Source organism: Candoia aspera, chromosome 3 (assembly GCF_035149785.1).
Source record: "Candoia aspera isolate rCanAsp1 chromosome 3, rCanAsp1.hap2, whole genome shotgun sequence".
Taxonomy (NCBI): Eukaryota; Metazoa; Chordata; class Lepidosauria; order Squamata; family Boidae; genus Candoia; species Candoia aspera.
In genome coordinates, this window is record NC_086155.1 from 152,318,301 (window position 1) to 152,341,849 (window position 23,549).

At 37.1% G+C, this 23,549-nt stretch overlaps 1 protein-coding gene across 1 annotated transcript in view; it reads right to left on the reverse strand.

Annotated features, from left to right (window-relative positions):
- DOK6 (docking protein 6) overlaps nt 1-23,549 on the reverse strand; it is a 184,101-nt gene that overhangs the window by 67,443 nt on the left and 93,109 nt on the right. The window contains exon 3 of the mRNA XM_063300222.1: nt 19,734-19,848. Within this exon, the coding sequence (XP_063156292.1) occupies nt 19,734-19,848 (115 nt within the window). The remainder of the gene's footprint in view (nt 1-19,733; nt 19,849-23,549) is intronic.

The window sequence follows — 23,549 nt, forward strand, 5'->3', positions numbered from 1 at the left end:
CCAAAGGCCTTGGATGCTGTGGCTGCACAGTTACTGTGGACAGGAAATATAAGTTCTGCTTTCTTCTTGAATCTCTTCTGATACTTTCTCAGTGTAGTGGGAAATCAATACTCTCACAATATGCTCTAGCCATCCAAATCTTCTGTTCCCCAATTAGGAAGCCTCAGTAACTGAAGTTAGCTACAGCTCAAGATAAACTCTCAAACTTCTTAAATTATTAAGTTCAAGCTTGATATTTTTGCCGTTTTAAAAATACAAACTTCGGAAACTAAGGACTTTAGCTGCATATTTGGTAGTAACAGATAAAAAGCTTACAATATTCTGGTCTATACCAACTTCAGCTGAATAAAAAATGTTTCACTTAAACCTAGTTATTACTGTCATCTTGCATCTGAGTCCTAAGAGAATTATGGAAAATGTCCCCTGGATTCAGTATAAAATTGGCTTTTGACGATTTCTTTGGAGATGGATGAATACAAATCCGACCTTGGGTAAGGATGTATACAACAAAGCTTCCACATTTACTGGGGTGCAATTAGACATTTAAAGAGTTACCTAAAAAGAAAAAAAAAGCATAGGAAAACCTGCTCACATTAAAATCTGAAACCATGAAGCATGAGAAAATAGCACGTCCACAATGTATATGAATTCCAACCGATATCTAAAATATACAACTCTGTCTCAACAATTCACAAAATATTTACATCTATATGGCCCCACTGATTTAAAAATGACAATGCTTGGATAATTATTTTCATCCAAAATACTGTTTTGCCAAGAAGTGGGCATATTAGAGAAAATAGGAAAACAGCTCTAGACTGTTTTTTGCATTTTTTTGGAATGTAGGTTAGCTCTTCACAGAAATTTGTACAAGTATGATCCATAGAATAGTGTCACATGACTCCTGAAACTTCAAGACTCCTCTGAGAATAATACACACTTAGCGACAGCACACAAAAATGACATAAATTTATATATGGAATTTAGGCTATTGACAGATGATGTATGAGCTTCTGGGTCTGGAGAGATTTCAGTGAATAACATGGTAATTTACTGCATCTAACCTGAAATACCAAATCTATTTTTCATTTTCTGTTTTCTGTCACTGTTCGGTCTCACTTGCATTTGGCTATTTATGTTGTATTTGCAGTAGAGGCAGCTGTAAATAGATTAATCATTTGGGGACTTTTTCTGAGATTCAGCATCCTTTACCCGCTGAAAGTCTGCTAAAATGACTGGAATACTTAATTCTAATACAATAACTTCTCTAACAGTGAACTCTTGTGCTGAAGGCGATATCATCAAAATAATGCTACTGAGAAACGAGAGAGAGTTATTAGCATGCCTGGGGGACTGCAAGTACAACTTTGGATGAAACACACACACACACACACACAAAGAGAGAGAGAGAGAGAGACAATCCTGAACCTGCAAAACAAAGTTTAAAAAGCACAATACATATTTACAGTAGAACATCTAGTGTCTTGCTGTGAGAAGAAGACAGGAAGGGAGCGAAAAATGAAATGGAGTGTTATAGAATAGGGGCTGGCTGGCCAACAACCAGGACAGATGTACTCCATATTGAAACCTTTTTCTTGTAGGGTTCACTTGTATATTTGAACCTTATCATTCAGAGAAGTATGTGATGAATCCTCTTTTTTTTGAGTGGGTGGGGGTTCAGAGCTAGAAACTGTTCTGTAAAACATCTCAAATGGAATAATGTCTTTGTTTTTACCTATCTCCACTAAAACAACTCCCAATTATAAATTGCAGTACCCTTTAATATACAGTACATATTTAAGTTTCTATGAAGAATATAGCATATATTTATCAAGATAAAATAAAGTAGAATTTAAATCTTTCAACATGTAACCTAAAATATTATTTCATGTTTCTTTTCATATCTGCATATCCTTTTTGACATGTGAAAATTATCCTTGTTTCATTGTTTTTTGTTTCTTTGCTTGTTTTCAGAAAACTCTTACCTATCTTCTAAAAGCATGAATTATAAATAACAAGTTATTGAATAATTATAAATAACAAGTTATTGATGATATAGTGAAGATGATAGATAGCACTGTAGCCTGTATGTATGTATGTATGTATGTATTTTATTGATTTATTGATTTAATTTATATCACTGCCCATCTCCCCTGATGGGGGACTCTATATATCTACTCTTCATAGCTCTTTAAATTGTTTTAACCCACTGCTTAGTCTTATCCCTAAAAGGCTACTAAGTACTTCCCACCAACAGATTCCTATGCAGCAGAAATGACAGTTTCTGCCTGTATGCCCTTGTTTGCCCATTGGAGAAACATTGATCATGCCTGACCCCTGACCCCTGACCCCCGCCCTCCACTCTCATTTCACCCAACCAAGTTGGGGATAAACCCTCACACTCATATGAAAGTTTATACAAATCTTAGGATTTTCACTATAAATGTGCTAGGAAGCATGCTGGAAAACATCTTGCTTCTGTTTTCATCTATGCCAGTTAAAGATAAAAATTAAAGTGGTATTGTCAACTCTGAATGTAAAGAACAAGGCAACTGAAGACAAATTCATGGATATTTTAAGAACACTGTTAAATTAGGAATAAAATACAAACTAGTTAGCAGAACTCCATCAACTATGTCCCCAGAATGGTCCCATTAATTATAAAAGAAAGTAAACAAGCAAAGAAACAAAATGATTAGGCAAAATGGTGGCCTTAAGAAATTATTGAAAAAATAGAGGAATTTATTCGATGGGTAACTTCATCAGGTCATCACAGGAAAAATGGAACTTTAGGACAATACTTAGATTCCTACTAAAATTAATATATCCAGAGACAGACAACAAGACAGAATATATTTAATGAAATGGCCTATGCAAAATATTTTACAATTTTGAATCAATGCTCAAGGTTTCAGCAGGTTCTGATAGATGAAAACTGTTCATATTATGAACCTATAAACCTTTGAAAGCTACCACTTTATACCACTACTACTACTTTTGAAAGCTATTTCTACCACTACTATTTGGCCTAAAACTGCTTTCCAAAGCCTTTTGTCATGAGTAAGGATGGCGAGCAGGGGGCTCCCATCCAGACTGTCAAGCGCATGCGTAGCACTGAGGAATTGGTCAGCCATTCAAAGAGACACAGATCGGGACCGCCTTAACCTTTGGGGTTTATATGGATGGGTTTTCCCATGCTTCTTCAGTTTGTTAGGATTCCTGCATGAGCTAAACCGTGAAGGGCCACCCAAGACGGGAAGGTCATGACAGAGAGGTCAGACTAAATGCGATCCCTGGGGAAGGTAATGGCAACCCACCTCAGTATTCTTGCCGTGAAAACTAAATGGATCAGTACAACCAGAGATATGTCGGTATACCATCGGAAGATGAGACCCCCAGGTCAGAAGATGGTCAAAATGCTACTGGGGAGGAACAGAGGATGAGCTCAACTAGCCCCAGACGTGATGACGCAGCTAGCTCAAAGCCGAAAGGACGGCTAGCGGCCGACGGTGCTGGTGGTGAACGGCGAATCCGATGTTCTAAGGATCAACACACCATCGGAACCTGGAATGTAAGATCTATGAGCCAGGGCAAATTGGATGTGGTTATTGGTGAGATGTCAAGATTAAAGATAGACATTCTGGGCGTCAGTGAACTGAAATGGACTGGAATGGGCCACTTCACATCAAATGACCACCAGATCTACTACTGCGGACAAGAGGACCACAGAAGAAATGGAGTAGCCTTCATAATTAATAGTAAAGTAGCTAAAGCAGTGCTTGGATACAACCCAAAAAACGATAGAATGATCTCAATTCGAATTCAGGGCAAGCCATCTAACATCACAGTGATCCAAATATACGCCCCAACCACAAATGCTGAAGAAGCTGAAGTAGAGCAGTTCTATGAGGATCTGCAGCACCTACTGGACAACACGCCTAAAAGAGATGTTATTTTCATCACAGGAGACTGGAATGCTAAGGTGGGCAGTCAAATGACACCTCGAATTACAGGTAAGTATGGCCTGGGAGAACAAAACGAAGCAGGACACAGGCTGATAGAATTTTGCCAAGACAATTCACTCTGCATAACAAACACTCTCTTCCAACAACCTAAGAGACGGCTTTATACATGGACTTCACCAGATGGACAACACCGAAATCAGATTGATTACATCCTTTGCAGCCAAAGGTGGCGGACATCTGTACAGTTGGTAAAAACAAGGCCTGGAGCTGACTGTAGTTCAGATCACGAACTTCTTCTTGCACAATTTAGGATCAGACTAAAGAGATTAGGGAAGACCCACAGATCAGCTAGATATGAGCTCACTAATATTCCTAAGGAATATGCAGTGGAGGTGAAGAATAGATTTAAGGGACTGGACTTAGTAGATAGGGTCCCGGAAGAACTCTGGACAGAAGTTGGCAGCATTGTTCAGGAGGCGGCAACAAAATACATCCCAAAGAAAGAGAAAACCAAGAAGGCAAAATGGCTGTCTGCTGAGACACTAGAAGTAGCCCAAGAAAGAAGGAAAGCAAAAGGCAACAGTGATAGGGGGAGATATGCCCAATTAAATGCAAAATTCCAGAGGTTAGCCAGAAGAGATAAGGAATTATTTTTAAACAAGCAATGCGCGGAAGTGGAAGAAGACAATAGAATAGGAAGGACAAGAGACCTCTTCCAGAAAATTAGAAACATTGGAGGTAAATTCCAGGCAAAAATGGGTATGATCAAAAACAAAGATGGCAAGGACCTAACAGAAGAAGAAGAGATCAAGAAAAGGTGGCAAGAATATACAGAAAACCTGTATAGGAAGGATAACAATATCGGGGATAGCTTTGACAGTGTGGTCGGTGAGCTAGAGCCAGACATCCTGAAGAGTGAGGTTGAGTGGGCCTTAAGAAGCATTGCTAATAACAAGGCAACAGGAGACGACGGCATCCCAGCTGAACTGTTCAAAATCTTGCAAGATGATGCTGTCAAGGTAATGCATGCTATATGCCAGCAAATTTGGAAAACACAAGAATGGCCATCAGACTGGAAAAAATCAACTTATATCCCCATACCAAAAAAGGGAAACACTAAAGAATGTTCAAACTATCGAACAGTGGCACTCATTTCACATGCCAGTAAGGTAATGCTCAAGATCCTGCAAGGTAGACTTCAGCAGTTCATGGAGCGAGAATTGCCAGACGTACAAGCTGGGTTTAGAAAAGGCAGAGGAACTAGAGACCAAATTGCCAATATCCGCTGGATAATGGAAAAGGCCAGGGAGTTTCAGAAAAACATCTATTTCTGTTTTATTGACTATTCTAAAGCCTTTGACTGTGTGGACCATAACAAATTGTGGCAAGTTCTTAGTGGTATGGGGATACCAAGTCATCTTGTCTGCCTCCTGAAGAATCTGTATAACGACCAAGTAGCAACAGTAAGAACAGACCACGGAACAACAGACTGGTTTAAGATTGGGAAAGGAGTACGGCAGGGCTGTATACTCTCACCCTACCTATTCAACTTGTATGCAGAACACATCATGCGACAAGCTGGGCTTGAGGAATCCAAGGCTGGAGTTAAAATCTCTGGAAGAAACATTAACAATCTCAGATATGCAGATGATACCACTTTGATGGCTGAAAGTGAAGAGGAACTGAGGAGCCTTATGATGAAGGTGAAAGAAGAAAGTGCAAAAGCTGGTTTGCAGCTAAACCTCAAAAAAACCAAGATTATGGCAACCAGTTTGATTGATAACTGGCAAATAGAGGGAGAAAATGTAGAAGCAGTGAAAGACTTTGTATTCCTAGGTGCAAAGATTACTGCAGATGCTGACTGCAGTCAGGAAATCAGAAGACGCTTAATCCTTGGAAGAAGAGCAATGACAAATCTCGATAAAATAGTTAAGAGCAGAGACATCACACTGACAACAAAGGCCCGCATAGTTAAAGCAATGGTGTTCCCTGTAGTAACATATGGCTGCGAGAGCTGGACCATAAGGAAGGCTGAGCGAAAGAAGATCGATGCTTTTGAACTGTGGTGTTGGAGGAAAATTCTGAGAGTGCCTTGGACTGCAAGAAGATCCAACCAGTCCATCCTCCAGGAAATAAAGCCAGACTGCTCACTTGAGGGAATGATATTAAAGGCAAAACTGAAATACTTTGGCCACATCATGAGAAGACAGGACACCCTGGAGAAGATGCTGATGCTAGGGAGAGTGGAGGGCAAAAGGAAGAGGGGCCGACCAAGGGCAAGATGGATGGATGATATTCTAGAGGTGACGGACTCGTCCCTGGGGGAGCTCGGGGTGTTGACGACCGACAGGAAGCTCTGGCGTGGGCTGGTCCATGAAGTCACGAAGAGTCGGAAGCGACTAAACGAATAAACAACAACAAAACTAGCAATAAATATTAGAGACCAGTTCCTCAGTGTGTTTCCTGGCTGTTAGGACACCTTTCACAGGAATGTATGGGAAAGATTTGATATGGTTCCAGGTGTAAAAATACATACAGACAGCCTTGCATATGAAAAATTAAAGAAGTACATGTTGGTGTATGTTCTGGTGCATGTGCAGAGTGCTAGAAAGCGTTTGGCACGAGAGATCAGTAACGACACCAGGTATTACAACAAAAATAGTTGTATTCATGCAAACAGAGAATATAAAGTTTTCATCCAGATCCCTGGAAGTGCTCAAAAATCTTCTAAATACAAAAACAGCATAATTACAATCTCATCATCACACACACATGCGCACTGAGCAGGCTGGCAGGCTGGTTTTCAAATGCAAAGCAAACAAGCAAGAAACAAAGACAGCTTCCCTTATTTGGTCATCCAATACTTAACCTTTCGACCTTTCAAAATTTTAACCTGAGAACAATTGATGCCTGACCTTTTGACTCTGCCAGTGCTAATTACCTGGTGCCTACATGACTTACCCTTAAGAATAATACACCAACAGTACATGATCAGAAATTATAGACAAATAAATAACCCTGCATGTGAAGTATCATTTTTTACCTGCAAAAGTAGGTTCGCAATATGGCTAAATAATACTTTGATTCTTTTTTTATATTACATCTGTCTTTATCTTTGGAGAACTGGGCCACATTTTACTATCCAAAATCTACTGCCAGTTTGCTATATTCAGTTGGAAGCAATTTTATAACAATTCAATATATGACTATATTTAATGACTATACATAATCATAGTTAATTTTTATTTGACCTAAATAATCTATATGAATCTAACCTATAAAGCCAACCTAAAAATAAGCGAAGAAATTGATTAGAATCATACTGGAATCACAAAATACTAGATAACTGCTAGTATTAATTTCTTCTTCAGCAAAATTATTTATTCTCCTAAAATAATCATACCCCCCCCCCCAAATCATGGAAGTTAAATAGCTGGGGAATGTTTACTACTCACAAGATCATTTGCAAGTTAAAATGCTTTTATTGAGAAATTTATTATTCCAGTAACAATAAAAAAGCACTTTAATCACAGTCAATAACTTCTGACAGAGAAAACAAAAATGTACACAAATGGTATGTGGTATTACTTTAAGAGCAATTTGCTTCTATAAAAGAGGAAACCAAAAATAGTGTGCCCCATCCTTAGTGACTATTCATTGAACAAAGCAGGTGTGAGAGTAGATCATGCCAAAATCCTTTGCACTGTTCCTAATTCTATGAAAGAACAAAAGAGTGTTAATGAAACCATTCTGAACAGAGTCAAGACAGCACAAGAGTATGTGTTCTGAATTTATGTATTCCATTTTCATAGCATTATTTGCTGTTTGCTAATTCTTTAAACCCGGCATTTTAAAAAAATAAAATCAAGTGGACCTCTAGTTTAACTATAATGTTAACAAATATTGGCAAACACTGTGAAGTGTTGACAGTCTGCTCTTTTAAAGGTCAACAATTAAATCTGAGCAGCTGCAAAGCTGAGAACATTACAGATTTTAGGTAAAGAGATGGGTAAAACTTGTTGGCTTTGTTGAGAAATATGGTGACCCTCCCTTTTTAAAAAAAAATTAAACTAATCCTATCTGAAATTTACTTGATGAATACCCAGTTGCCAAATTAAAAGGGTATTCTAATTAATAAACTGGTATAACTGACACGAGAAAATATATTGCTACCAGATGTAATACATTCATTTGGAATAGAGCATCAAGATACATTTAAATCCCCCATATCTTTTTTCAAATTGGGCTTATGTAGAATATCTCTACCTGAACTTGTTTTCTGCAGTATCTAACAAACATCAGCTGCCATTATGTAGTATAACTGTAATTTCTTTAGGCATTGCGATCCTCACTATGTATTTTATAGAAAGGCAGGATAGAATTGTGGAGCACCCAAAATAATTTTTAAAAACCCTTATTAAATTAGCACGAGGACAGGGACTCTGTGACCCTTCAGGTGTTGCTGAACTACAATTTCTATCATCCTATAGATGATAGAAATGGCTATGCAAGGTTGGTCTGAGGAAACATCAGGCTCTCAGACCTGATATAGTCCAATAAGCTACAATTTTGAAAAAGGTTGACTTCGTTTTTCCCAAATAACCTTGGTTAAAGTTAAGTTAAATTGGCCTGGGCTGGTACTTTCATGTGGTACCTCCACGGGATCTCAGGGCTATATGCCAGGCTTGGAAGAGACAAAAAAACAAAACAAAACAAAACAAAACAAAACAAAACAAAAAAAACATTCAAACAACAATTTGGAAGAAGGGAATTAGAAAACACTCAATACTGTTCAGAAAATTGTATGTCATCAGGATTTCAACTTAATCTAGAGGCTTCTTTTAAATGTAATATAAGGCAAACATTCTAAATTCAATCAATGTTATGAATTCATGCTCATAATCATACTGTTTGGAAAATATAGGTTTTGAAGTTCATCATCAATGCTTTTTTATATTGTATTGAAATTTATTTACACAGGGACCATTCTTTGCATCCAGGAAAGAATTCATAATATACTGTGACAATCATATTCTGTAACTAAATCTTATTTTCTGTGAATAAAGTCCCACGATGGGAAGGATGGGTTAGTATCCAATTCTACTTGCACCACTACAACCATGGGGTTGCACCATTTAAAGAAGGCCTCCAGTCATATCAGCTCTGCACTTAGAAAAGCATATTCCAAGCAAATGAGCGGATAGACTCCATTTCATCAAACTATGGTGATTTCATGTTAGAATTACAAAATGATAGACTACACTTCTTTCTTCTGCATGCAAATCTTATGAATTCCATGTAATTACCACATATTTAGCCTTCAGTCTCTCTTATTTTTGGGACTTTGCAGATCTATTTGTGTATGATTAATATCCAGGTGTTTGTATTTGCCTACTTTTTAGAATTATAGAATGTAAGGGCTCAAGGGACCTAGGAGATCATCTATTCCAACTAGCTGCCCAGAGCAGGAGTCCACTTCTACAGCATTCCTGACAGTGGCCACCCAGCATCATTTTAAACACTTTATTGAAGGAGAGTCTATACTTTCCTAATGCATTCTGTTCCTGATGTCCAACCAATATCTACTTCCTTATCCTTAAAACCACTGTTTCTTGTCCTCTCTTTTGGACAATCCTGTCCCATCTTCTATATGACAGTCCTTCAGATATTTGAAGACAGCTGTCATATTTGAAGAGAGTCTCTGTCATCTCTGTTCCAGGCTAAAAACCCTCAATGCTTCAAACTGTTCCTCCTAAGTTTTTTTTTTTAATTATTATTATTATTCCAGGGCCTTTAGCATTTTGGTTGATCTTTTCAAGACATGCACATTAATTAAGTCCTTCCAAAAATGTGATGCCAGGACTGGACACAATATATTAGCTATGGCCTGATGAACATAGAACAGAGAGAAAAAATGATTTACCTTCAGCTTGACACTATACACCTATTGGTGCAGCCTAAGGTTACAATTCCTTTTTTTGTTTTGCAACTGCATCATAGTTGCTTCATGTTCAGTTTGTGATCCACTAAGACACTCTTGATTCTTTTTGCACATACTACTGCCCAATACTACTGCCTACATCTTGTACCTTTTATTTCTCCTACACAAATGTAGAATTTTGCATTTTTCCCTGCTGATTTCTTCCCATTGGTCCAGCTTGTCAAAAACCCTCCTGAAACTATTCCCATCTCTATTTCATCTGCAAATATGACGATCATGTTTTCTAACCCCTCATCTAAGTCATTTATGCATACATTGAACAGCACAGAGCCCTGTAGTACACCACTTCATATGCCCCTCCACTATGACATGGAGCCATTAATGCACACTCACTGGGTACTTACCAGCTCTACAACAATCAAACTCATAGTCCAACCCACATTTTGTCATCTTCTTTAGCAGAATCTCATGGGAAACTATGTTAGATTCTTTGCTGAAGCCAAGATACAGAATCTCCACTTCATTCTGTTTATAACCTAAACTGGTCCCTCCTTTTGTCACCTATTTTGCTTAGTTCAATTTGAACACAATTCCATTTTGGGAAACAAGATGGAAGCAAAGTAGGAATTGAGGAGCTATGCCCTATCTTTACCACCTGGTGTATAACCTTGGTGATTATACCTCCTTGGTGATTATACATATCTTCCATTTTCTTTTTATAAGAATTTTATTAAGTTTCAGACAAAGATAAAAACTACAGAAAAACAAAAAAAACTACAAGGAAAAAGAAAAAAGGAAAACCTAAAAAAGTGTGAAAACACAAGAGAAACTTTTTTTTAAAGTTACAAAAAGAGATGACTTCCAACTTTTAACAGCAAGGATATACAACGATTTTCCATAATCAATCCCTTACTCTATATTAAACCAAAATCACATTATTTCTATAAATCATTCCGTTGGCACATTATAAAAATCACTAAATGCAGTTGCTCCATCTCCTTATATTAAAAGAAATAGAAGATACACACCCACGAAGTACATATAAACCTCCTAATCAACTATCCCCCTCAAGGATAACATTTATTTAATTATTTCCTTTCTACTACTTTTCTATACATTCCTGTCTACTATAATAAAGATCAAACTAAAAAGCATATCAATTGTCTAACTTTATACTTAATAATACAACAATTTTAATAAACTTAGTCATGTTAAATCCAAAACCAAATAATATTTTTATACCTTGGTAATCTTAATCCAAATCATTAAAGATAAATGAAATCAACCAAACCCTAAAAGCAATCCAGACAGATGTTCTTAAACTGTTATCGCACCTCAAAACAGCCCAAAGCATTTACATGTCCCCACAACGTGCACCGAGTTATTATTTTTTTTACAGAAATCAAACAGCCCAACTGCCCCCTTCAAAAACTCCGACTTCTCTTCAAGAAACCTCCTATACATAATAATCCTTTCTTTTCCATGGCATTACATCAGAGGATCAATTTCACTTATGGCTTGCAACTCAATCTCTCCCTTTAATTTCTTCAAATCGACTATCCAATCTTCATCTAGCATTTCAACAAAAGTCCCGATCTCACTCTTAGAAGAGACATTTCTGCCCTTAAATTCTTCAATTCCATCCACGACATCCCCATCCAAGTTACACATTTTAAAGCTCATATTTTCCACAATGTCCTGAATGCCTTGCATAACAACTTGGTAAGAATCAGAAAGAATCTGTTTGAAATCTTGATGGAAGTCCGAAAAAGTTTCTTTAAGATCCTCCATGCCTCAAACAGTAGATTATGGTGCCCCCTAGGAGCTTAACCAGCGAAAGTCAAGGATATGAACGAGTTACAGAATACGTTTATACAAGTGAAAGTGGTAAGTATACAATTCCCCAGGGAAAGTAGAAGCAGGAAACTGAAAGTTCAAAACAGCAGATTCAACTTGTAGGAAAATACTAATAACTTCAAATTTAGTACAAAAAAAATAACAAGGAGACAATTATTTACTCTCAATCATTCTTAATATTTGGATAGAAAACAAGCCAAAACTTAAAAATATTTTTTTAAAAAAATTAATCTAAAAATAACAATAAGCACCAAGAGAACCAGCTTCTCCTTGCTGTGGAAAGCAAGGGTACATATACTTAAAATAAATATAAATTGGGTGATTTAGAAATGGGGTGGCAAGTCTTAATGTCCCTTTAAGGCTACAGCTTGGAAAATGGTGATGTCCCAGCCTCCCGGCTAGCTCTTACCAGTTGAACATGAACTGTTTACAATCTGGCTGCAAGCCGCCGTCCAGAGGACAGATGGGGTGATTCCAAGTGTTTTCCTTTCTCCGGAAAAAAGGTGGCTTCAGTCTGCCATGTCCCCACCAGAAGTCAATCTCCATATCTTCCATTTTCAATATAATACTCTTTTAATTCTTATCCCAGTCAAAAGCTTCATATGCATCCACACAAACTGCCCCTTCCTTTTTTTTTCATTGCAGTAATATATGATTATATTTTCAGAATCTTGAACAGTCCCCAACCCTCCTGCACACTGTTTGAACCACAGGAATCTATTCAGTACTTATTTAAACTTGTTGAAATTGGTTCTCCTGAAATCTAGTATTCATGTACAACTGTGCTCCAATTTCTTTTTTCCTCCAAAGTTTTCAGTGCTATTACCTTCAACAAGCTTTTCTTATTGGTTAGGCACAGACATAGGAAGACAAATCCCCTTATCTCTTCTTCAATTTTCTGTAAAATGAAACAGTCAGCAACACCTCTGAAGAATTTTTAGGACCTTGCAATACTGGCTAAGTCGATTTTATTTATTTACTATCCTGACTTTATTATTTTTATAAATAACTCAAGGTGTCAAACATACCAAATACTCCTTCCTCCTCCTATTTTCCCCACAACAACAACCCTGTGAGCTGAGCTGGGCTGAGAGAAAGACTGGCCCAAGGTCACCCAGCTGGCTTTCATGCCTAAGGCAGGACTAGACTTACAGTCTCCTGGTTTCTAGCCCAGCACCTTAACAAAAATTTGGACAGTCAAATTTTCCATTATAATGGTTGATTGCACAGTCAGCCAGATGTTTAGACTGGATTTGGCATTTCTGTCCACCTATTGAGTCCTTCCCAAGGACCTAGAATAGGCACATGTTGTTTAATAATGTTAAAGGTTTCGTCACAGGATGTAAGCTGTTCCAAGTAAAGCTGCCTTTTGCAATTGATTGATGGTGATTTTGTCAATGCCAACAGTGTTCAAGTGGTGCTCCAGATGTTTCAGAATTGTACCCAAGGGGCCTATTACTATTGGTACTATCTTTGCTTTCTTTTCCAACAGTCATTCTACTTCTATTTTCAGGTTGTTGTTGTCCCTGCTGTTGCTGCTGTTGTTGTTGTTGTTATTAATTCTATATTTCCTGAGTTGTACAATCTGGTCAAGTCAGCATTATTTAGATCTGCCTAGCTAAGTGTACTCTAGTGCACTTTCAGTATCTTTGTTGTTTCCCTTCTCTTGTATTTTTACCCAAATGTTCCTAATTAGATACTCATACTCAGATCTTTGGATCTTAATCCATACATGAACTTACTTCACATATAATGTCACCCCTCTTTTGTTTTTGTCTGGCCTACTCCTTTTGGATACGTTGTCCATCCAATGTTTGCATTCCTCATGAATTTCATTCTATTAGGTTTCAGCGAAACCTATTAAATCATTTCTGTCTTCATGCATTTAAGATTTTTTTTTCCTTTTTGTTGTCCATACTCTGTGCATTTGTATAAAATCCTTGGGTTATGTAATTTCACCACTGCTTTCCTGTATTTTTATGCTTACTTTTGGGTTCTCCACATGCTACATATCACTACTAGTTCCATGCTCAATACTTGGTATTTAATTATTTGCTGGGCCCTCTTTTGCCCCACCCTCTGGCTCAGTTTTATAAAACACCTTCCAAATACATTCTCCCAGCTCTTGTGAAGTGAAGAAGGCTATCTCTTGTCAGATCCCTCTTTGTGGAAACACATCCCCATGACTGAATTCAAACTGTCCTTGATGGCACTATCTGTGTAGCCAATTGTTTGCTATCTTCTCTATTTTCTTGGGTCACTTCCTCTGATTGGAAGGAGCAAAAAAACACTACTTATCCCCTAGTTGTTATCCTCCTGCCCAGTGTTTCAGAGTCCCTTGCAATATAGGCTATGTCTGGCTTACCACTTGTTCTCACATGGATCAGTAGGAAAGGGTATTCGTTAATGAGCTTAAAGAGACTTGGGATTCTTTCTGGCACATCGCAAATGTGTGTCTTAGGAAGGCAACATACTTCTCTTGACGAATTATCTAGCCAGAAACTTCTTCTTCAGTCCCTGTCAGTAGGGAATCTCGTCACCACCCACTCTTCTACCTTTTTTGAACAGATAGAATTTAATTTAAATGTCACTTATCCTTACTGCAAATGTCAGGACGTCTATGTGTCTTTATTTGTGTGAGTATTCATGTACATATACACACACTTTATACTTTGTAAGCAAAGCAATTAACTCTTAGCAGACATGACAAAGAAGAAAAATGTCTTAGAAATAATACACATACAATATATAAACAAATGGTAGAATATCTTCTGAACAATTGAAGACCATAAAGTTGCATTTATTATCATGAGATCTTGATGATAAAACAGATTTTAAATTATCCCATTGCGATCTGACTGTGGACTTATAACAGGAAAACGTCTTGGGTAGAACTGTATCTGAAGACACATTTGCAGTAACTTTGTAGAATCCAAGCAGGCCTATCTTTCCACAGCACTTGGATGGGAAACAAACAAGCAAAAAGCACAAATGTATTTTAGGCAGCTGCCATTCTGTTTTATATTTATAGACGTGTAAGCACTCAGTTGTCCAAACAGGGTTAGTATCATAGCGTGCATTGTCAGGTAAGCCAAATCTCTCTCCGCAGCTCCTTTGTTTTGAAAAATAAACCCATGGGCCCAAGTGAAGTATTTTTGATTTTATTTAAATGTGCCTGTGTAAGCATGCATGAGAGTTTTTCTAACAAAGATGATGGGAGAGAGGAATAGATTTCTTTTACCTCATGTACAGTGGCCCTGGTCTGGATCAAGCCAGCACAAATTTATTCTCAAATAAATAAGAAAAATTGCATATATGAAATTTTGTGTACTGCATGGTTTAGCTGAGTTCCAGCACAAAAGAAAGGAGGGATATAAATGGAATGAATGAATGAATGAATGAAACAAATGAAATAAGCAAATTCATCATTCTCAACTTATATGAAAGGATTATGTAAAATAGTTATATTTCTTCCTGACAACCTTTTATTTGGAATTTATCTGATCTAAGACTACCAAAAGCTCACTCATTCTTGCTTGATTGTCTCACAGCATTAATAATATGGAAAACAAATAGTTTTCTGTCAAAGACAGATTAATAAAAATACAGTAGTGCTATGGAAGCATTATATACCCTATAATAGTCCTTTCATATTTTACTGGCATAATACAAGGAAGGAGCTATGGAACTAATTTTTAGAAAGCCATTAGGCTCAAAGATAAGTTTGTTAATGAAACATTGATTGGTTTAATCCTTATTATATTAATTGAAGAAATATACTATTATGTCCAAAAGAATCATTAGTTACAAACACATGTCTGGCAGATGGCTGAACCCATAAGGTAGAAGGGTATAGGTCTCAAACCTCCATTCTAAGAAACCTCTGGGTCACAACACACTAGCTCAACTAGTTGGTTTGAGATAGCAGCTTCACAGTTCCCGCTACTACCACCTAAGTTGCAAAGGGTGCCTCACATAGCACCCAATCCCTAACCTTGGAGTGTGTCATAACCTGTATTTTGATCTTTTAATTGCTGCATTTCTGGCAATTAAACTGTTAAAATACAAAAGGCAAAATAATTTCTATAATGCTACTTCTTGGCCAAATAGCATATTTGCATGTGGCTAGTGGATTCAGCCCTTCCTCCCTTCCTTGGGAGATAAATTGGGACAGCCAGTTTGGTCTAGTGGTTAAGGTGCTGGGCTAGAAACCAGGGGTCTGTGAGTTCTAGTCCTGCCTTAGGCATGAAAGCTGGCTGGGTGACCTAGGGCCAGTCACTCTCTCTCAGCCCAACTCACCTCACAGGGTTGTTGTGGGGAAAATAGGAGGAGGAAGGAGTATTAGGTATGTTTGCTGCCTTGAGTTATTTATAAAAATAATAAAGGCAGGATAGAAAATAAATAAATAAAATCAATCTCTTAAGAAATAAACAAAATAAAACTCTAGAAAGAGAAAAAAAGAAAAACAAATACATATTTTAAAAAAACTTATTTGTATCTTTTAGGTATTAAAATGCTGACATTCAATGTTTAAAAACAATTTTTTTGCAATGCTGTTCAACTCATAAGAAAAAATACCTGATAACTTACGTATACAACAAAAATTTGCAAAAGAAAAATACAACGGCCTGGGCAGATCACAAGAAGGTACAGGTCTGTTTTGTAAAGATAAGAGACGAGATGGAGAGTTTGAAATTAATATTACTGGTTATAGAATTGTAGAAAAATGATTCTACAGAGGAAACAATATTCCTGGAACCCAGGAATTTATAGCAAAGGTATAGTACAATATTAAATAAAAGAGAAACAGACAAACTTTTTTTTTTATTTCTTGTATTTCTTTTAAATAATTATAGTGTTATTATTTTGCTTACTGTATATAAGATGTTTTTGTTTACTGTCTTAATGTTAAATGTATATAACTGATGCTTCTAATTAAATGTAAAGCCAAATACTCTTCAAATAAATATAAAGGGTATATAGTGAATTTTTGTACTTCTGTGAATAATGTATTTATAGTTCTGCATATTCTACAGGTTGAAAATATGATGATCATTCGCTCTTTACACATTTTCTATGACACACCGCATCATTCCTTCTTATTTCCTTTTCTGGTCAGCTATTTATAAAGCCACTCTATGAGATCATGTGGAAATATCAAACAGTTTAACATCAATTTGCTGATTATGCCTGACTCTAAATGTAAGAAAATCCAAAAGAGACTGAATTGATGATGGTTGGCAGGTTCTTTGAAGCAGAAAGGAAACCAAACACTAGATTCAATCTTCAAATAGTCATTACTGTATTTTGGCCTTAACTGAATTGGTTCTAATTTAAGAATCTAAATCCTTCTCTGTGTTCCACTACAATTACACACAATTTTCTCAGTTATCTGTACCTCCATATCTCAGTTGAACAACAATATCCTTTTGTGAAACTACACCTCTCACTTTCCCTTGAAGCTTGACTTTGTCTGAAACTTGGCATTTTTAAGTCTCAAAACACTTGGCATTTGTAAGACATTTATACATAGAGTAGGGCCATGCAAAGCATTAAAAGAGGTGAATTTTAAAACATGTTAGTGCAAGCTGAGCACCCTTCCTTGAAGTGTAAAGGAAGCTGTATCTTTTGGAAGGCTGGCAAAGCTACTTCAAAAGCCATACCCAGCTGTCTGTGACCGTGCACGCACAACTGACAATCTTAGCACAGAATGATATAATAATGTGCCCAGGCCTAGGGCCGAGGGTATGCAGGGACTCATTTTTGGTTGTGCTAATGATTATGGCATATGATATTTCTCGGCTGCTTTGTATTTTAATTTTTGCATTGTTGTAGTTGTCTTTATTTGATTTTAATTTTGTTAAGTCTCCCAGAGTCACTTGTTGAGATGGGTGGCTATACAAACTGAATAAATGAATGAATGAATAATAAATAAATAAAATAAAAAGTGAGGATCCCAATGGACTCATGTTGGGCCACAAGGGGGAGCAGTGAGGCAGTCACATTTGTGAATGACATTTAACTATTGATGACAGTAAAATAATAGGGATTATGAAGAGTCCTAATAGGATATTTCTAAACTGGGAGAACAACCATATGGATAAAATCCTACCCAAAATATTAACTCATTGCTGGATATATCAGAATGCGATGAAAAATCAGGTATCAAATTTTGGTTATAGTAGATAGCTCTATAGATACAAAGATGCAGCTGCTGTGAAAAATGCACATTTACACACCAATAGTATGTATACAATTCTATAATGCATCACTGTTTAGATATCTCAGTAGAATTCTGTGTGTGTAATAACCTTCAGGCAGCTGGGAAAACCTTTCAAAGCATCCATGCTGAGCCTTCTGAAAGATGTGGCTACTTTAATGTTTTGAAGAGAAGTGCTTCACTTGCACAACCTTCTTTCCAAATGCATTCAACGGCCTTATTTCACATATGTAAAGATCCTTTCCTTTCCAGCATTTGTGATGAACACTGCAATATATAAAGCAGCCCTTACATCATGACATTATATTAAAAAAAATTCTCAGCCCATGGTTGCATGTTGAATTTACCTATTCCCTCCCTCATACATAATTACATAATTTCCCTCACATGTAAGACTTACCTCTATCTCAGTGTTTCTCAACCTTGGCAGATTTAAGACATGCAGACTTCAACTCTGAGAATTCCCCAGCCAGCATGAGAACTGAATTCTGGGAATTGAAGTCTGCACATCTTAAACCCTAAAGGTTGAGAAACACTGTTCTATCCTAATAAGTTTCCATAAAGAAATGATAAATTAGCTCTGAGGTACAGCATTAGGTGGATGGTAGGTTTTGAGATCTATCCTTTTTTATTAGCGCCATTGCACTATATATTGCTTTTTAATGTTCCACAGTTTTTAACCTTTTCCTTCTTGCTGTACGCTGCTTAGTGGCAGCACAGAAATGCCAGAAATACAGTTCTACAACATAAACACATTAAATGAAACTAAATGACAGCAGATTTAGATCCTATATAAGCAAGTACAACTTCACAGAGTACATAATATAACAGTGCTATTTGTGTCCTCAAAATATGGTGACAGCCCCCAGCTTAATTTTAGAATTAATGAAGGAGAAGGCAATCAGCTGTTGGATATCATGCTGGGAAACTACCTCAAGATCAGATGAAACATGCCTCTGACTACGGAAGAACAAGAGGAATTCTGATTAAGGACCAACAAGAGGAGAGAGCTACTACTACTACACATAGGCTTCTGTTTGGTCCAGTAGAAACAAAGCTAATTAGTCCTTGAGTTTAATCTTCAGGTGTTTTCTTATGTTATGCATAGTTCCAAATCATACATAAAATAAACTGGAGACATACCCGTCCACCAGGAGACAGACAGACAGACATGCATGTGTCTATTATAGTATAATTTATTTCCAATGAATACAGCGTATTTACAAATAGAAGATTTTCTCTAATGAGAAGTATTTAAGTTTTTTCCTCATGAACCATAAGACTTTATTTTTGATATTGGAAAACTAAAGTAGCCACAAATGATATGAAACTGAATGTGAACTTATCCTGGAATCTGAACTGTTCTTTGTTGTCCTCTTACAATCACAGGATTTTTAGTATTCTAGCATGTGCTTATAACAGGCTTGGCAACCAACAAAAATACACATCACTGCTTCTCTTATACCTTCCCTGAGGCACTGTTTATTCAGCTCTAAAAGTTTCACTGGAAACTTCAAGAACTTTCTGTCCAACTGGGGGGCAATCTTAGAAATCCACAAATAATCAACAAGAACAGGAAGTTTTTAAAAACACTGAAAGGGGGGGAGATATACCCATTCATCACGCAAACAAACGAACAAACAAATGAACAGTTATGGCACATTCCTATTAAGATGAATGCTGTATCTTAATCCACATGAAGCAGTGTTTCAAATTTACTCAAGCTAAAGATATGGTAATAACTGCTTACCTGACTCACAGGCAAATGTCTTTGACGTCTTATCATGAAAGATAATTGCTACTGCATGCTTCTTGGTTTCTCGAGGCAGTCTGGTTATATTTTTGATGTTGTGTAACTCTGTTACCTTAAAATTAAGGGATACAGAACACAGACTTATTTATAAATAGCAGGATGAACAAATAACCCCCCATCTATTTTTATTATAATATTTTCCAACCATCAGAATGGACTTACAGTAATTATAAAGTAATAGTGTACACTTTAGCAGTGCACAACCAACCTGTTCTGGCATATGCAATTTACTTATTTTTTATGAGTTAAGAGAATTTTTGGAAAAAAAACGGATATCCTATCAATTTTCGCAGCCATGACTTGGAAATTTTTCACAGTATAAACTGCTTATCAAAATACCTAAATTGGCAAATCGGTTGTGGAAGCAACACCAAATAAGTTTCTGTATTCTGAAAAGTCTACTGAAAAACAAAGAGGAGTTTGTCTGTCTGTCTGTCTATCCATCACACTAATTAACACAACACAGAGATGAGCTTCTTTCACTTTAAAGTTAATTGCTTGTTCTAGTTACAGTCAAGCCTCACTCAGAGAACATAAGTTTAGCTTTCATCTTAAGAATTTCCAGATCAGCCATTCTACTGATTTCCACAAAGTTTTTCTCCATCTGCTGAAGAAATAGGCTATCAATATATAATAATAACTGGCAGGGGCAGGTAAATAGAGCTGAAAAAATACTGTGCATTTGCTATTAAGAAAGGGGAAAGAGAATAACACAGCAATCAAGATACTTTCAATAATTTAATTAATGAATTATTCCAGAACATGAGTAGTTGGTTATTATTATAATATTTTTATCCCACTTTCTTTAATTATAACTCAAGGCGGCAAACATACCTAATAGTCCTGCCTCCTATTCAGTGTACAGTGGATGCACCATAAACAGAAAGCATGTTGAAATATTTTTCTTTACTGCTTTCCACCCAGTACAGGTAGTCCTCACTTAACAATCCTAATTGGGACCAGAATTTCCATCACTAAGCGAAGCAGTCGTTAGGCGAAACATCATGTGACTGCACTGCTTAGTGATGACAGTTCTGGTAGTCCCAGTTGCAGTCATTAGGTGAGGACTGTGCTGTTGTTAGGCAAGGACCTCACGCTTCTCCTGCCCTGCTGCGCTTGCCTCCACTTCAATTTCCCCCTCCGGGAGGCCTTCCAAAGGCCTTGTGAGGGGCCAGCAGCTGCCTTGGCCAGCTGTGCCTTGTCAGCGGTGGGAGAAGACGGTGAAGGTTAGCTGGGGCTGGTGGTGGCTGGCAGGGGTAGGCAGCAGTGGCAGAGTGCAGGGCATCTAAAAGGGAAGAGATGGGGGAAACAGGTGGGTGGGAGTTGAAGCACATGCAGCAGTCATAAATGTGGGCAGGCTGCCAAGTGCCCGAATTTTGACCACATGACCGCAGAGGCACTGCAATGGCTGTAACTTCGAGGACTGGCCATAACTACCATTTGTTCAGCGCTTGTAACCTTGAACAGTCACTGAACGAATGGTTGTTAAGCAAGAACTACCTGGTGCTCAGTTTTTCTCGAAAGAGAGATCTGAACAACAGAAGTCTTTTTACTTAAGATTAAACTTAATGGGATTTATTTTTATTATACAGTATATGTATAGAATTGCTCATTTTGTTTATTTGAAATAATACATTTACAGGTTTAAAAATAACTTTTTAATGTACATTACATGGACAAGTAGCACAAGAACTTCAAAATATTAGATACAGAGAATAGCTCTAAATATCCCAACACTGTATTTTGTTAATTGTTGGACATAAAGCCTCTTCTGGGCTTAAGTTTAAGCACTGGACTCTATCATAAACAAACATTATTTTCACAGCACTAAAACAGGCAACTCTTAGTTTTGGAGCAATCTACTTTACCAGATATGTGTATTATTGTTTAAACCCATTTGCTAGGATTGTGACTATATGAGGTTTTTCAGACTATCAGCCTTTCCATTCATCAACCTTTACAACAAATATTTAAATAAATACCAAATATATTAAAGTTGTCTTAATTTTTTTATGTCTATGCTGATACTCAAAGTATTACAAAATCACAGGTATGCCTTCCCTTTTTTGCAAGTCTACAGCTTCAATCAGTCCATGTTTATCCTGGCTCCTTCTAAACTGACCAATAGCTGAGTGTCCCTTGGGAATTCACTAGGTTGTAGAAATTCACTGGATTGTGAATAATCATCTTCATTCACCCTACCTTCACCCCACCCCACAAATCCTAAAATGTTGCTCTATTAGGAGGTAAGGAAAGTTCAAGTGTTTTAAAAAAATGTAAGTAAATAGATCTACACTTGGCAGCTCCATATCCAGGGCTATGTATTGGTAAACCTGAATACAAAAGCCCTTTAGAGCAGTGGGAATGTGAAATAAAGGAAATATATATATATAAAAAACTAGGACATTGGAAGTGCCATGTTCAAGACACTTATTCCCTATGCAGGGACATGGTGAAAGAGACAGATTTGTGGCAGACTATGGTTTTATATAGAAAAGAAATGCTATTAAGATATTAGAAGCATGGATTGATTGGGGATAAATCTTTTCATGAAAAGCACTTTGCCCTCATGGACCACAAAAATCAGAAGATTCCTGGTATAAAAACAATGCTGGTTACATCGTGAATTTCATTATTTTGGAAATTGCCAATGCCAGGAAGACAATATATTAAATTACATATAGGAAAGGTTCTGAATTATGAAAACTGTCAGCAGGTAGAACATTCTAATACAGACTAAAAAAGATTCCTGGAACGCTTCTATTTTTTTCTGAGGGATGCACTTTTTGTGTCCCAACTCAAGTGAGCCTAGGACCTCTTCCTTCTTTCTTTTCAGTCTTCCTAACTCCTTCCTGAGGACATAGGGCTTCCTCAGGTTTTTAGTGAAATTCATTGCTACCATACCATACGAGCCATGTGAAGATAGCTAACTGTTCAAATTCTTGGCAGCAACTATTTCATGAGAATTAAACACACATTAATCATGCCCCAAATTCAAAGGGAATAATGAATTAACCTACAACACTTTCACATTTGGATGAGGATTGCTGTATCACCAGAGTGGGCATGGTTTTTACAAATAAGGAGCCACACAGTTTACAAACAAAAAATATCTTCTTAAGACCACAGGACTATGATAGGCTATACATTACAATAACAAAATGGATAGGTCCACTATGGAAGTTATGGGGGATTAAAGCAGCAATGCAATAATTTTAATAAGATGCTCATTTTGCCTCTTAATATGGGAAAAATCACATCAATGAAAATCAGTGGCACAATCTGTAGATGTCCTGGCAGCTGTGGTTTTCCCATACTAGTATATCAGGTCAACAATGGCCAGTGTTATCTGATGCATTCCTGAGCTGGTAAGTGAAATGCTGGCTGTCGACATATGAAGAATGTTCTATTCAGGTTTGCTACTAAACTTATTCCCATGAAAGGAATAAGTTGCTCAAGTAATATATTTATTTAGGATACGTCAATTAATTAGCCTAGTCAGGTAACAGCCTACTCAGACTCCCACCTTGGCTGAAAAGGTTTTTGTGCTATTATACTTCATTTTCTGCTGCAAAGTTGTTACCAGGAGTACTTTTTACATAACAGCAGGTTGCAAGATTTCATTTTGGTTAAGGGGGTAACTGGAAGACACAGAGCATTTTGATAGATTATGTGCCTTTGAATCAATGTCAACTCTTAGTGACCATGGAGACAGACTTTCTCCAGGGTGATCTGTCCCCAACTAGCCCTTCC